General features: G+C 39.0%; 1 protein-coding gene across 1 annotated transcript in view; it reads left to right on the top strand.

Moving 5' to 3' along the window:
- Positions 1 to 13051, top strand: part of doc2a (double C2-like domains, alpha) — a 41667-nt gene extending 28616 nt beyond the window's left edge. The window contains exons 8-11 of the mRNA XM_086154167.1: positions 4763 to 4989; positions 9270 to 9351; positions 10202 to 10298; positions 12547 to 13051. Coding sequence (XP_086010293.1) covers positions 4763 to 4989; positions 9270 to 9351; positions 10202 to 10298; positions 12547 to 12683 — 543 coding nt within the window. The 3' untranslated portion in view covers positions 12684 to 13051. The remainder of the gene's footprint in view (positions 1 to 4762; positions 4990 to 9269; positions 9352 to 10201; positions 10299 to 12546) is intronic.
- The last annotated feature ends 229 nt before the right edge of the window (positions 13052 to 13280 follow it).

The raw sequence follows: 13280 nt of genomic DNA on the forward strand, positions 1-13280 counted from the left end.
GAGAGTGAGAAGATGCCTGAAGAATGGAGACAAAGTGTGATGGTGCCTATTTTCAAGAATAAAGGGGATGTGCAGAATTGTGGCAACTATAGAGGGATTAAGTTGATGAGCCATACAATGAAGTTATGGGAAAGAGTAGTGGAAACTAGACTGAGAGCAGAAGTCAGCATTTGTGAACAGCAGTATGGCTTCATGCCTAGGAAGAGTACTACAGATGCAGTATTTGCTTTGAGAATGCTGATAGAAAAGTACAGAGAAGGCCAGAGGGAACTGCATTGCGTTTTTGTAGACCTAGAAAAAGCATATGACAGGGTGCCAAGAGAGGAGCTCTGGTATTGTATGAGGAAGTCTGGAGTGGCAGAGAAGTATGTTAGACTGGTGCAGGACATGTATGCTAGCTGTGAGACACTGGTACGGTGTGCTGTAGGGGTAACAGAGAAGTTCAAGGTGGAGGTGGGACTCCATCAGGGATCAGCTCTGAGCCCCTTCTTGTTCGCAATGGTGATGGATAGGCTGACAGATGAGGTTAGACAGGAATCCCCATGGACCATGATGTTTGCGGATGACATTGTGATCTGTAGTGAGAGCAGACAACAGGTAGAGGAAAATCTAGAGAGGTGGAGGTATGCTCTGGAAAGGAGAGGAATGAAAGTTAGTCGCAGCAAGACAGAATACATGTGTGTGAATGAGAGGAACTCGGGTGGAGCGGTGAGGCTACAGGGAGTGGAGATCAAGAAGCTGGAGGATTTCAGGTACTTAGGGTCAACAGTCCAGAGCAACGGAGAGTGTGGAAAAGAGGTGAAGAGACGGGTCCAAGCAGGTTGGAATGGGTGGAGAAAAGTGTCAGGGGTTCTATGTGATAGAAAACTATCGGCCAGAATAAAAGGAAAGGTGTACAAGACAGTGGTGAGACCAGCGATGATGTTTGGACTAGAAACTGTTCCAATGACCAAAAGACAGCAGGCAGAACTAGAGGTTGCAGAGATGAGGATGTTGAGGTTCTCTTTGGGAGTGACCAGGATGGAGAGGATCAGGAATGAGTCTATCAGAGGGACAGCACATGTTAGATGTTTTGGAGAGAAGGTCAGAGAAGCCAGACTGAGATGGTTGGGTCATGGACAGAGGAGGGAGAGTGAGTATATTGGTAGAAAGATGCTGGAATTTGAGGTCTGGAGGAAGACCAAAGAGAAGATTTATGGACGTAGTGAAAGAGGATATGAAGGTAGTTGGTGTGAGAGAGGAAGATACAGAGAAAAGGGTTACATGGAGAAAGTTGACTCGCTGTGGCGACACCTGAAGAAGAAGAAGAAGTCACGAGACTGAAAAACACAGAGAATCGGAGACAAATTCCGGATCTTATTTTGAAAAACAACTGCCTTATAAAGTGTCATCGTCATCGGATTAAATACCGTGAACGTCCAAAAGTGTTTTTATTTGAACCCCTACGCCTCGAACCGGTGCGCGGAAACATTTTCATGCATATAAACATAAATCGGTGCCCGTTCAGAGAAAGAGCCACCGGCACGTCATCCTCATAAACATAACGAAGCCGCAACCTGACAAGGGTTGGAACGTGGGAATCGGCCAGTTTTATTTCTGTTTGGAGAGGCTGGCCGGCCGAAGCACAGCCGAGCAGCTACAAAGTGCCAGAATCGGAGGCAGGCAGTTGTGAAATCCTGCCAAAATGCGCCGACTCCCACTAAAAGCCATCGATCTGCTTGTTTCTGACCTTTATTTTCTGAGCAGCAGATTTATTTTTAAGGAAGCCCGGGAGCGGAACATGTCTGAAGAGTTCAGGATTGCAGTTCTGGTTGCAACCTGACACTTAGAAATGAAATTAAAAGAAAAACCTGTGAGTTTTTTTTTTTTTTTTTTTTTTTTTTTTGAGGTATAAGATCTACCGCTGTGTTACTAGAAGAAATTAAATCTCAGAGAGGACTTTATGGAGTAAAATCATTATCACCCTCGTCTTTACCCGATCGGCAGCGTCGATGCTAAACGTTCGTGTTGTCTTACAGATTACAGAGATTTGCTCAAATTTCAAAAAAATTACAAACGCGAAAATCTCTTAAATCAGCTCTTGTGCCATCAATACAAGCCACTCAAATGGTTTTTACTGGAGAGTAATATAAGAATAAGAATAAGAATAAGAATAAGAATAAGAATAAGAATAAGAATAAGAATAAGAATAAGAATAAGAATAAGAATAACTTTATTTATCCCGAAGGAAATTGTTGTGCCAGAGTTTCAAGTAAAACATAACAATAATAAATAATAGCAGGAAATTGTATAAATAGAAAATAAATAAATAAATAAATAAATAAAATAAAATAAAATAAAATAAAATAAAATAAAATAAAATAAAATAAAATAAAATAAAATAAAAATATCAAATGTGATGTATAAAGTTTGAGATATTTATTTAATATTTGATTGTTATGGGGCGGCAGGTTTCGCCATCCCAGCACGATTGATTCGATCCTGACAAGGAGACCTTCCTGTGTGGACTTTCCATGTTCTCCCCGTGTCTGCGTGGGTTTTCTCCGGTTTCCTCCCACCTTCCAAAAAAACATGCAGCAAGTAAATTGGAAAAAAGTGGGAAAATTGCCCCGAACAAGTGAGTGAGTGAATGCTGTCTGTCTTTCTATGTGGCCCTGCGACTGCTGACCAGTCCAGCATTCCCTCGCAATCCTAGACCCTAGGTAGATGATGGATGGATGGACGGATGTATTGACACATTATATACATATATATATATATATATATAGTTATATTCATCCATCCTCTACTGCTTATCCTGCACTGAGGGTTGCGGGGAATGCTGGAGCTTTTCCTTGCTGTCATCGAGCAAGAGGCGGGGTACACCCTGGACCGGTCGCCAGTAAACTGTGACCCCGTAACCTAGGTCAGTGTTTTCCAACCACTGTGCACATTAGTGTGCCGTGAGAGATCATCAGGTGTGCCGTGGAAAAATGTGCAATTATTTATCCAACGCAAATAATGTGTCTTCCTATGTCTATGTGGGCAGCGTGTCCATTCCATGGCGACGGGTAGTGAATTAACCTGTGCATCTGTGTATCAGAGTGATTAGTGACGCTTTGCGTGATACATTTTTAAAATAAAAAGTACTCGTATCTGCGTAAACAAACAGGCAGCATTGTTGAAAACTACCAAGACCAGTGAGAAAGCAGTGAAAGCTGCTATAAAGTTGCTGGATTCATCTCTGAATCCAAACAGACACACACCGTAGCAAAACATTAATACGACCTGCCGGCAAAATCATTGTAGAAGAAATGCTCGCCTCTGGCGTTGATAAAGAAATAGTTCTCTCAAATAATACCATTTTCAGACATATTGATGACGCGTCTTCGGACACTGAAAAAAAGTGTTCTGGAAAAGTTGCACATCAGTGGGAAATTTGCATTGCAACTTGACGAAACTACAGATATTAGATATACTAGATTTCACACTAAGTCAATTGAGTCAACAGTTTCATTCTAATTTGTTAAAAAATGTTTTTGACATTTTTATTTGGTGGCGTGCCGTGTGATTTTTCTAATGTAAAATATGTGCCGTGGCTCAAAAAAGGTTGGGGAAACACTGCCCTAGGTAGACGATGGATGGATGGATGGATGGATGGATTTGATACATTATATATGAATATATATATACATATATAGTTATATTCATCCATCCTCCACTGAGGATTACGGGGAATGCTGCAGCCTTTCCTTGCTGTCATCGAGCGAGAGGCAGGGCCACATAGAAAGACAGGCGACATTTACTCTCTCATTCATTAATTCGGGGGAAATTTTCCCAATTTTTTTTCCCAACTAACCTGCTGCATGTTTTTTGACATTTTGGGAAGAAACCGGAGAAAACCCACGCAGACAACATGCAATCGAATCAAACCAGGGTCCTTCGTGCTGTGAGATCGAAGCACTAACCACTGCGCCACCATACATAAATATACATATAATATATATTTCATACCTGGGAGGGCTTCAGCCTGTGTAAAGTTCATTCAGGCCCCTTAACTGGCCAGACTTGAATGAGAAAGAGTAAATACTTGTGATTCTCTGCAAGACGCGTGAGTGACAGAGCGGCTGTATGTTTCCATAGCGACCCAGCGATCGATGGATCGTCCAGGGTGAACAACCAGGACAGACACCACCGCAATCCTAGTGCAGGAAAAGTGTCATAGATAATGAATACATGGATATATATTTGATATGAAATCAAATGTGTTCTTTGGCTCAGCAAATACCCCACCACGATTCAATTAATCAAACAGATGAAATTATCCCATTAAATCCAATAAATTTATCTCATTCAACAGCAACTTTGGATGGGATTTGACTGGCCACCGCGGGTTACGGTTTTATTCGGGCAAAACAAACTCGAAACTAATCTGATTAATCTGATTTACAAGACAGAAGAACTGAACCGAGCAGTTAGAACAAAAGCCGGTGTCGATTTCCTTCATGAATAATGGAATTAAACAAAACGGCACGATGATATTTAATCAAGAAGAAATGCGAAGCCGAGATTGATACCATAGTAATCAGCGATAGCCATTACGGCTTAATTAAGATGAAAAAGGCTCAACTCCTTTGTCTCGGCGGAAAAATACAAAATCGAATTTTTAAAACGAGGTTCCCATCATTAACAACCAGAGAGAATCGGTTCGAATTTAACAACCTCGGCGGATCGGATTCGAGCGATTCCAAATCTAACCGGACGAATGTCATCTGGCCCGCAGTGGGAGAACGAGCAGCTCCACAGTTTGGAGGAAAGAGGTCGCCTTCTTCTCTCCCTGCAGTTTCTCCCTCCGGTCGGTCGGGAGGTCGACGACGACGGCGAGGGAGGAGGAGGAGGAGGAGGAGGAGGAGGAGGCCGGCGTAACGGCGGACTCTGCGTGGGCGTGAAGCGCTGCGCTCACCTGGCCGCCATGGACGTCAACGGATTTTCCGACCCCTACGTCAAAATGTAAGCCGGACGTCCAGTTTTGAGCGTTCGCGGGGTGATAATTTGAATTATATCCATTAATATTTGGAGAAACCTAAGTCTATCTTCTGCATCCTTGTTGAGCCGCATTTTGTAATAAAGGTGCATTTTGTAATAAACGTCCAAAATGTAATAACTTTTTCATTTCATTTTGTAATAAAGATGCATTTTGTGATAAACTGCTGCATTATGTAATTAGTTGTTATGTATTGAGAAGATTATTACAAAATGCACCTGCAACTTTTTTATTCTCTAGGAAATGTAATAACATGGTGCATTATGTAATAACAATTCTAAAGCATAGTTTATTTGTTTGTTAATTGTATTTTATTTTACTTTAAAGCATTTGTAAAAGCTAGGCCTATTATCAGTATCAGTGTATTAGCCTAGTAGCAGTACTTAGCAATTACTATCAGTACACTATTCAAAGGTTGCATTAACAGATAATATTCTATAAATTCCATGTTATTACATTTCCTAGAGAATAAAAAAGTTGCAAGTGCATTTTGTAATAATCTTTTCAAAATGTAAGAACTTATTACATAATGCGGCAAAATTTATTACAAAATGCGTCGGGGCAGTTTATTACAAAATGCAGCTTTATTACGAAAAGAAACGAAAAAGTTATTACATTTTGGATGTTTATTACAAAATGCACCGTTATTACAAAATGCGGCTCAACAATCCTCCTCTCTCACACCAGCTAACTTCCTTCTCGCTCCATCCATAAAACATCCATCTACCGATATATTCGCTCTTAAACTCATAATCCACATTACGTCCAACCCTTTCCACCCGTTACATTTTTCATTTCTCTCCATCGCTTTGGAGCGTTTAAACTCCTCCACCTTCTTTATTTACACTCCCTGTAACCCAGACTTGAGCATTTTTTTTTTTTTTATCCAGCCCACCAAATTATTTTCTTTGAATATTTTAATAGTTATTTTCAATCCATATTGAATTTAGAAACTCCTTATTTTTTTCCTTTTGTTTAATTTTGCATGGATGATTACATCCAAAATAAAGTCTGTACTTTTATACCATCATTAATGATTTCTAAGTTGAAATAAAATGGCGAAAAATTTAAATATTTAAATTGCAATTTTTATTTTCTTCGATTTACATGATACCTAGTTGGCCCCGTACATAAAAATTAAATACAAAATTAAACAAAAAATTAAACGCCAGCCACCGCTACTGTTAAAAGATCCAAAATAAAGTCTGTACTTTTATACCATCATTAATGATTTCTAAGTTGAAATAAAATGGCGAAAAAGTTAAATATTTAAATTGCAATTTTTATTTTCTTCGATTTACATGATACCTAGTTGGCCCCGTACATAAAAATTAAATACAAAATTAAACAAAAAATTAAACGCCAGCCACCGCTACTGTTAAAAGATCCAAAATAAAGTCTGTACTTTTATACCATCATTAATGATTTCTAAGTTGAAATAAAATGGCGAAAAAGTTAAATATTTAAATTGCAATTTTTATTTTCTTCAATTTACATGATACCTAGTTGGCCCCGTACATAAAAATTAAATACAAAATTAAACAAAAAATCAAACACCAGCCACCGCTACTGTAACCCAACCGCTAAATACGTCGGACGTCTCGGGGAACGCGAGGATTAACAAGAAAACGCCCAAAAAATAAACTTACCGGGAGATTTACATTTTAAGAATGAAACGATTTTCATCTGACAGATGGACAGAATTCGGCGAGTTTTAAAAGACCGCTGGCGAAAAACAAGAAGCTGCGGCACTTGAAATAAGTTGCAGAATATCAGCGCTGGGCTGGCGAACGGTGCCTGTTCCAGATGGTGCGGCGCTCCGGCTCGCGGGTTAAATTCGATGCCCTGCTGACAAACTAATGGCATTCAGTTGCCAGTGACCCAGAAACCGCGTGGGGGTTCGACAACGACTCTGTTTCTCAAACGTCAGCATGCAAACTTTAATGAAATAACAACAAGCCCGATCTAATCATAGTGATCGTACTTGAGGAATACGGTAGAGAAGACTAAAAATAATCGACTAAATTGAACTTTAACTTTACCAAACCAGGTTTGTGTAATGCCAGAGTAATTCGATCTGGCACGGCAGCCAACGACCGACGATGGTTTTGAAAGGGGGGCGGCAGATCCAGATCCCAGCGGTGGGTTCTGACTCGGGACGAGGACGCCAAATACATCCTGATCCTCCACGCTAATAAGAGGAGTTCTGCCGACAGACAAATGACGCAACTGTTTATCGGGGAGATGGTATCCGCTTCCTGAGAGGAAGGGGAATGAACGAAGAGAGAGACACAATAGGAGTCAAAAGATTTAAGGCTCCTTTTTGTTTTTAATCTGAAAAAAAACTACAACAGAAAAAAAAAAAAAAAAAAAAAAGATTTCCTAGGTGGACGATGGATGTGCTTTTACAGAAATTTCTGTGCATCTTGCCTTCTTCCAAAATCAGTGTCAAAGCATCAATTTTCCTCAGAATGACAAAGCAGAGAAAGGTCAGGTCAGTAAAGTCAAAAGATTTAAGCCTCCTTTTTGTTTTTAATCTGAAAAAAAACTACAACAGAAAAAAAAAAAAAAAAAAAAAGATTTCCTAGGTGGACGATGGATGTGCTTTTACAGAAATTTCTGTGCATCTTGCCTTCTTCCAAAATCAGTGTCAAAGCATCAATTTTCCTCAGAATGACAAAGCAGAGAAAGGTCAGGTCAGTAAAGTCAAAAGATTTAAGCCTCCTTTTTGTTTTTAATCTGAAAAAAAAAACTACAACAGAAAAAAAAAAAAAAAAATCCTAGGTGGACGATGGATATGCTTTTACAGAAATTTCTGTGCATCTTGCCTTCTTCCAAAATCAGTGTCAAAGCATCAATTTTCCTCAGAATGACAAAGCAGAGAAAGGTCAGGTCAGTAAAGTCAAAAGATTTAAGCCTCCTTTTTGTTTTTAATCTGAAAAAAAAAACTACAACAGAAAAAAAAAAAAAAAAATCCTAGGTGGACGATGGATATGCTTTTACAGAAATTTCTGTGCATCTTGCCTTCTTCCAAAATCAGTGTCAAAGCATCAATTTTCCTCAGAATGACAAAGCAGAGAAAGGTCAGGTCAGTGGGGAGCGTCTATTTCACCCCTTTTATTTATTTTTTTTATGCCAGGAAGAGACATCTGTCCTCCCTGGTGTTAAACCAAACCATCTATGATAGCAGCATTTTTATTGGCATATGATGCCTGAATAAAGCCTCTGGTGTTTTTAAAGATGAGAAAGCGGAGATGTGAAAAGGAAACCCTAGATTGATTTCTAATATTTATTTGGAGAATTTGTATTCTGGTCTGTATGGCTACACACACACACACACACACCTCGACCATTCCATCACGGTTGGGTTTATCATAACACATATTCCATATTCCTTCAGAATATGGAAGAAATAAAAAACAAACAAAAATCGTGGAAATCGTCTTGTGGTGACAACCGGACTTGAATTTCTTCACTTCTTCAGTTCTGACTTATTATAATATTTATAATATATAATACAATATTTAGACCATTAAGGAATGATCAATAATATTGTTCATGTATATATTCATATGTAAATCAGCATTGAATTACTGAAGGCTGTGGAAATAACAAAAACATAATTACTTAAAACAAATGTTCAAATTATTTGAAATACATTTGAAAATATCAAGCTACTGTCAGTGCTAATATAAAAGTATTCATTCACATAAACAACAAATTACAATCGTTATTGTTGATTTATAAAATAGAAATTCCACAAAAAAAAATTAAAATACTTAAAAATACTCTGAAACTCTGATTTATTATCACGATTAACAATTTAAAAAAACGGCAAAAAATAACCACCATCATTTGCGGAGGAGCAATGATGGAAAGAAAGCAGCAAAGATTATTTCTCCTGTTCCGCAACATTAATAACTAATCACTGTATCTCTGTTTGCAGATGAGGAGCAGGATCCTCGATCAGGGAATCACTGATCAATAAATTCCTTCATTAACAGCAGAGTTTGAGAAAAGTCCTGTTGGGAGGAAAACTCAACACATTTTCCCCTCATTTTCCTTTTCTTGCACGCTTAGTTATCTAATCATTTTGCAAAAACTTATACACAAAATAATGCGCAAAGCAGGAACGGAAATATTCGATATACACGCAGAAGGAATTTTCACCAATTTGTTTATTTCCCCCGTGCTTTTACGAGTCCCTTGAATAACCAGATGAACGCTGTGCTTCCTGGCCTGTCAGATACCTGAAGCCGGACCTCCAGAAGAAATCCAAACACAAAACCACGGTGATGAAAAAGACCCTCAACCCCGAATTCAATGAGGTGAGAAAACGTATCTAATCTCACACGTTTTCTCTCATTCGCTCTCCAAATACATCAATGAGTGAATAGATAAATATACTGCTCCAAAAAATAAAGGGAACACTTGAATGTAACTCCAAGTCGATCCCACTTGTGTGAAATCATAGTGTCCACTCAGGAAGCAACACAGATTCATTTGGACTTGTTTTAAGGACATTACATCAAAGTTGGATCAGCCTGGAGTTTGTTTTTACGCTTTAATTTTGAGTGTGATTCCTAATCCAGACCTCCATGGGTTGATACAATTGATTTCCATCGATCGTTTTTGCGTGATTTTGTCGTCAGCACATTCAACTGTGTAAAGAGCAAAGTATTTCATAAGAATATTTCATTCATTTAGATCTAGGATGTGTTTTTTAAGTGTTCCCTTTATTTTTTTGAGCAGTGTATAAATCCAGATGTACATTATCTAAAGTAGATATATGAGTAGAATATAAACACAAAATGGGTGAATACACAATGAAAATTGACACAATTGTAGAATATTTGAATGTAAAGTGTGAAAGAAAAATGACTGCAAAATGGACAAACTTGGGACAAAAATATCAGAATAAATGGTTACTCCATTCTTTAGAAAAAATATAATTTCAATTTGTTTGCTTTGCATATCAGTAAGTATAATGTTGTATCAATATTAATATGAAGATACTCAATTAAGATTTATTTATTACCTGTGTTGCTTAAATATAATACAAGGATAAAGCAAAGTGCAATAAGAACTTCAAGAGTGAGAACATGAGTGTTATTTATATACGTATGCATGAAATAAAAAGAGAAAAACCTTTGACATGATGATTCTGTATCACTGCAGGAGTTCTTCTATGAGATTTCCATGTCGGAGCTTGTCAACAAGTCTCTGGAGGTGACCGTGTGGGACTACGACATCGGACGCTCCAATGACTTCATAGGTGAGAAAATGGCGTCTCGGCAGTGGTGGGCCGTCAGGGCCTGCAAGTCCCTCTCTGCTGGCCAAAAAAATATTTGAACAACAGACCAATTTTGATTATATCTTGTCAGTGAAAACGTATTAAATAATTCCGAATGGTCTGTCCGCTTCCTCTGTCCGCTTATTCCTTGGCTATGCTGCTTCCAGACATGTATTTTCATACATTTAACCAAATTTATTTTCAAGACCATTTTCAAGTCGGACGTTTCAAGAAAAGCCGGACACGGATAAGAAAGGTCGGCAATGCCAAAGCTGGCGAGGAAAAGGATTTGTCTGTCACTTTCATTCCGCTAACTGCATAATAAGATGGGTTTTATAGCAGTTATTGAGGGGTGGATTGATAAAAGTAGCACCACTGAAGGCCCAGGTGTGAAATGCACGGCCTGCCGCTGCGTCTCGGTGTGACTTTTGTCCTGCAGAAACAACGGACAGAAGCTTATTCTTTATCCAATTTCTTCTCGTTCTATTTCTAAATTCAAACCCCTCCAGGTCGGGCTAATTGTTGCCAGTCAGCAGCTCGGTGATATTTGTCAGCGGGAGGTGGTATGAGTAATAAAAGCAGTCGGGTCAGTTTATGTATTAGTATAAATGTATTAAGTTGGGAGCTCTTTGGTACTTTGATCATATTTGCTGCTATGCTTGTTAAATGATTTATTTTACATTAAGTGAGATAGTTTATATTTGTTAATTATCATATTTTCTTCACATTTTTCAATGATAACCTGTGCTTGTTGGTTAAAAATTAGACTATTAAAATGATTGACTGGGATAACCCACAAGCACACATTTGAAATTAATCAGTTGAAGAGCAATACTTGGTAAATTATTAAAACTTAATACCATTAAGGGTCTGTTGAGAGCTCCACAGCTATTTATTTGGACGCGTCGTGGAAGTTATCGGTTTGAAATCTTTCTCTGCTTTTAGCTCAGACATAAACAAGAGTGTCGTCTGCATATCTGTGACTCTCACAACCTGTGCAGATTAAACGTCAATCATTCATATCTGAGTTAGATGCAGATTAAAAATTTGTTTCGGACAATGCATGAAATATAAATAGACATGAAGGCATAGGAAAAGAGAAAAAAAAAAAAACAAAGAATAAGAATCAATACAGGTGCTTCTGTACTGTGCTGCGGGAAGTTAATCGGAGACCCGAAATAACCCGGATTTGTGCGTGATTGTATTCGTCTATATGTGGCTCTGCAATGGACTGGTCCTGGGTGAACCTCTCCATGTACCCGAACATACGGGTTGTTCCAAGTAGTGATACAAAAAACTGCAACAAAAAACAGTTTGCTAAAGGATATAAAATCAAATTATGATCAGTATTGTTAATGCAGACTGCTCACTTCTGTTTTGCTTTTTGCCATTTGTGCCTGTAGCACAAAACACCTATCCTGTTATAATAGGACGCAGTAGTGGGCCGTGCATTTCACATTTAGGCCTTCAGTAGTGCCTCCATTTATCAAATCACCCCTCAATATTTTTTTTATGGCTATAAAAAAACGTCTTATGATGCACTGAAAGTGATGGACAAATCCTTTTCCTCGCTGTCACAGGCCTGCTGGCTTTGGAAATGCCCGACCTTTTGTAAAGATGCCCAGCTTTTCTTGAAAAGTTCGTCTTGAAAATGGATTTGACGGTAATTCTGCAACCACATCAATTTCTTCTCTTCCCTCAGCCATCACGGGTTAGATATTGTATCGACACAACTATTTTTGTCTTCCTGTAGCTCGCTACAGATGCAGCCCGCTAGTACACTCGTGTGACACGCTGACGTTACCGTAGCCTTCTAGAAGGCCTTGGTGTCGCAGCTCAAAATCCAATCGGTTGAGGCAATCGTTTCATCAACACTTAATTTTTAGCTCAAAGGCCCGTCTGATTCGGCAGGCAACTAGCCAGATTTCTTTGACTTTGACCCTGCCTGGCAACAAATAATGGCTGAAATCTGATTGGTTAAATGCTTGAATATGAACATACATGTGTGGAAACGGCACGGCCGGGGAAAAAGCTACGAAAGGAAGCTGACGCACCATTTGGAATTATTCAAGCAATTATGGACGGAATATAATTAAAAGCAGTATGTGATACAGATATATTTTTAGGCCAGCAGAGAAGGCCTTGCAGGCCCTGACGGCCCACCGCTGATAGGACGCTTATAATAAGCTCGGGGAAATTTTTACAACAGAGAATCCGCTTTCTGATTCAGGCGGCGTCTGTCTGAGCGTGCACTCTCAGGGTGACGCTCTCCGTCATTGGACCGACTGTCTTAAAAATAAAGGCCAGCGGGTGGAACGCTGGCACGTCTTGACCAACGAGCTCCCACGGACCTTCATCCATGACTGAAAACACAAGCTTCCTTCATGCATGTCGCAGTCAGGGATCGGAGACGTCTCGCGGGAAGCAGCGGAGCGAAGCCGGCGTGACGTGCCTTCATAACATTCGAAACCACACGCCATAAGTGGAGCTCAACACAACAGGGAAGGATCTAAAATGTGCATGTTTGGTTGTGATATTTCATCCATGACTTCCATATGTTGAGGAAAAGAAACCGACCCCTCCAACAGAAAAGTGATCGCTTTACCAACAGTCAGTCAAAAGCAAGTAATTCTATCACGTCTGATCCGTTCATCACATTAGCACAATATTGGTACCATTTATGTAAACAATAAACATTGATGTTCTCAGACGTTTTGCGCGAAAAAAAAAAAAAAGCATGTTTCCTGAGACTGACGACACAGCTATTTAATTCTTTTGCTGCAAGCGGTTCTTGCCAACGCTCCACTTGAATATTCAGTTCTATGAATATGTGAACACAAAAACATTAAAGTTTTTAGTTTTTTAGTTTTAAGACATAATGAATATTTCATTCAAGCGTTCCATTCGTTCTTATTTCGCAAGCATTTGGAGAGGCGTCACTTTCAATATTAAAAAAAAAAAAGC

The sequence above is a fragment of the Fistularia commersonii genome, chromosome 10, assembly GCF_037954325.1.
Source record: "Fistularia commersonii isolate RoL2024-O1a breed Wild chromosome 10, RoL_Fcom_v1.0, whole genome shotgun sequence".
Lineage (NCBI taxonomy): Eukaryota > Metazoa > Chordata > Actinopteri > Syngnathiformes > Fistulariidae > Fistularia > Fistularia commersonii.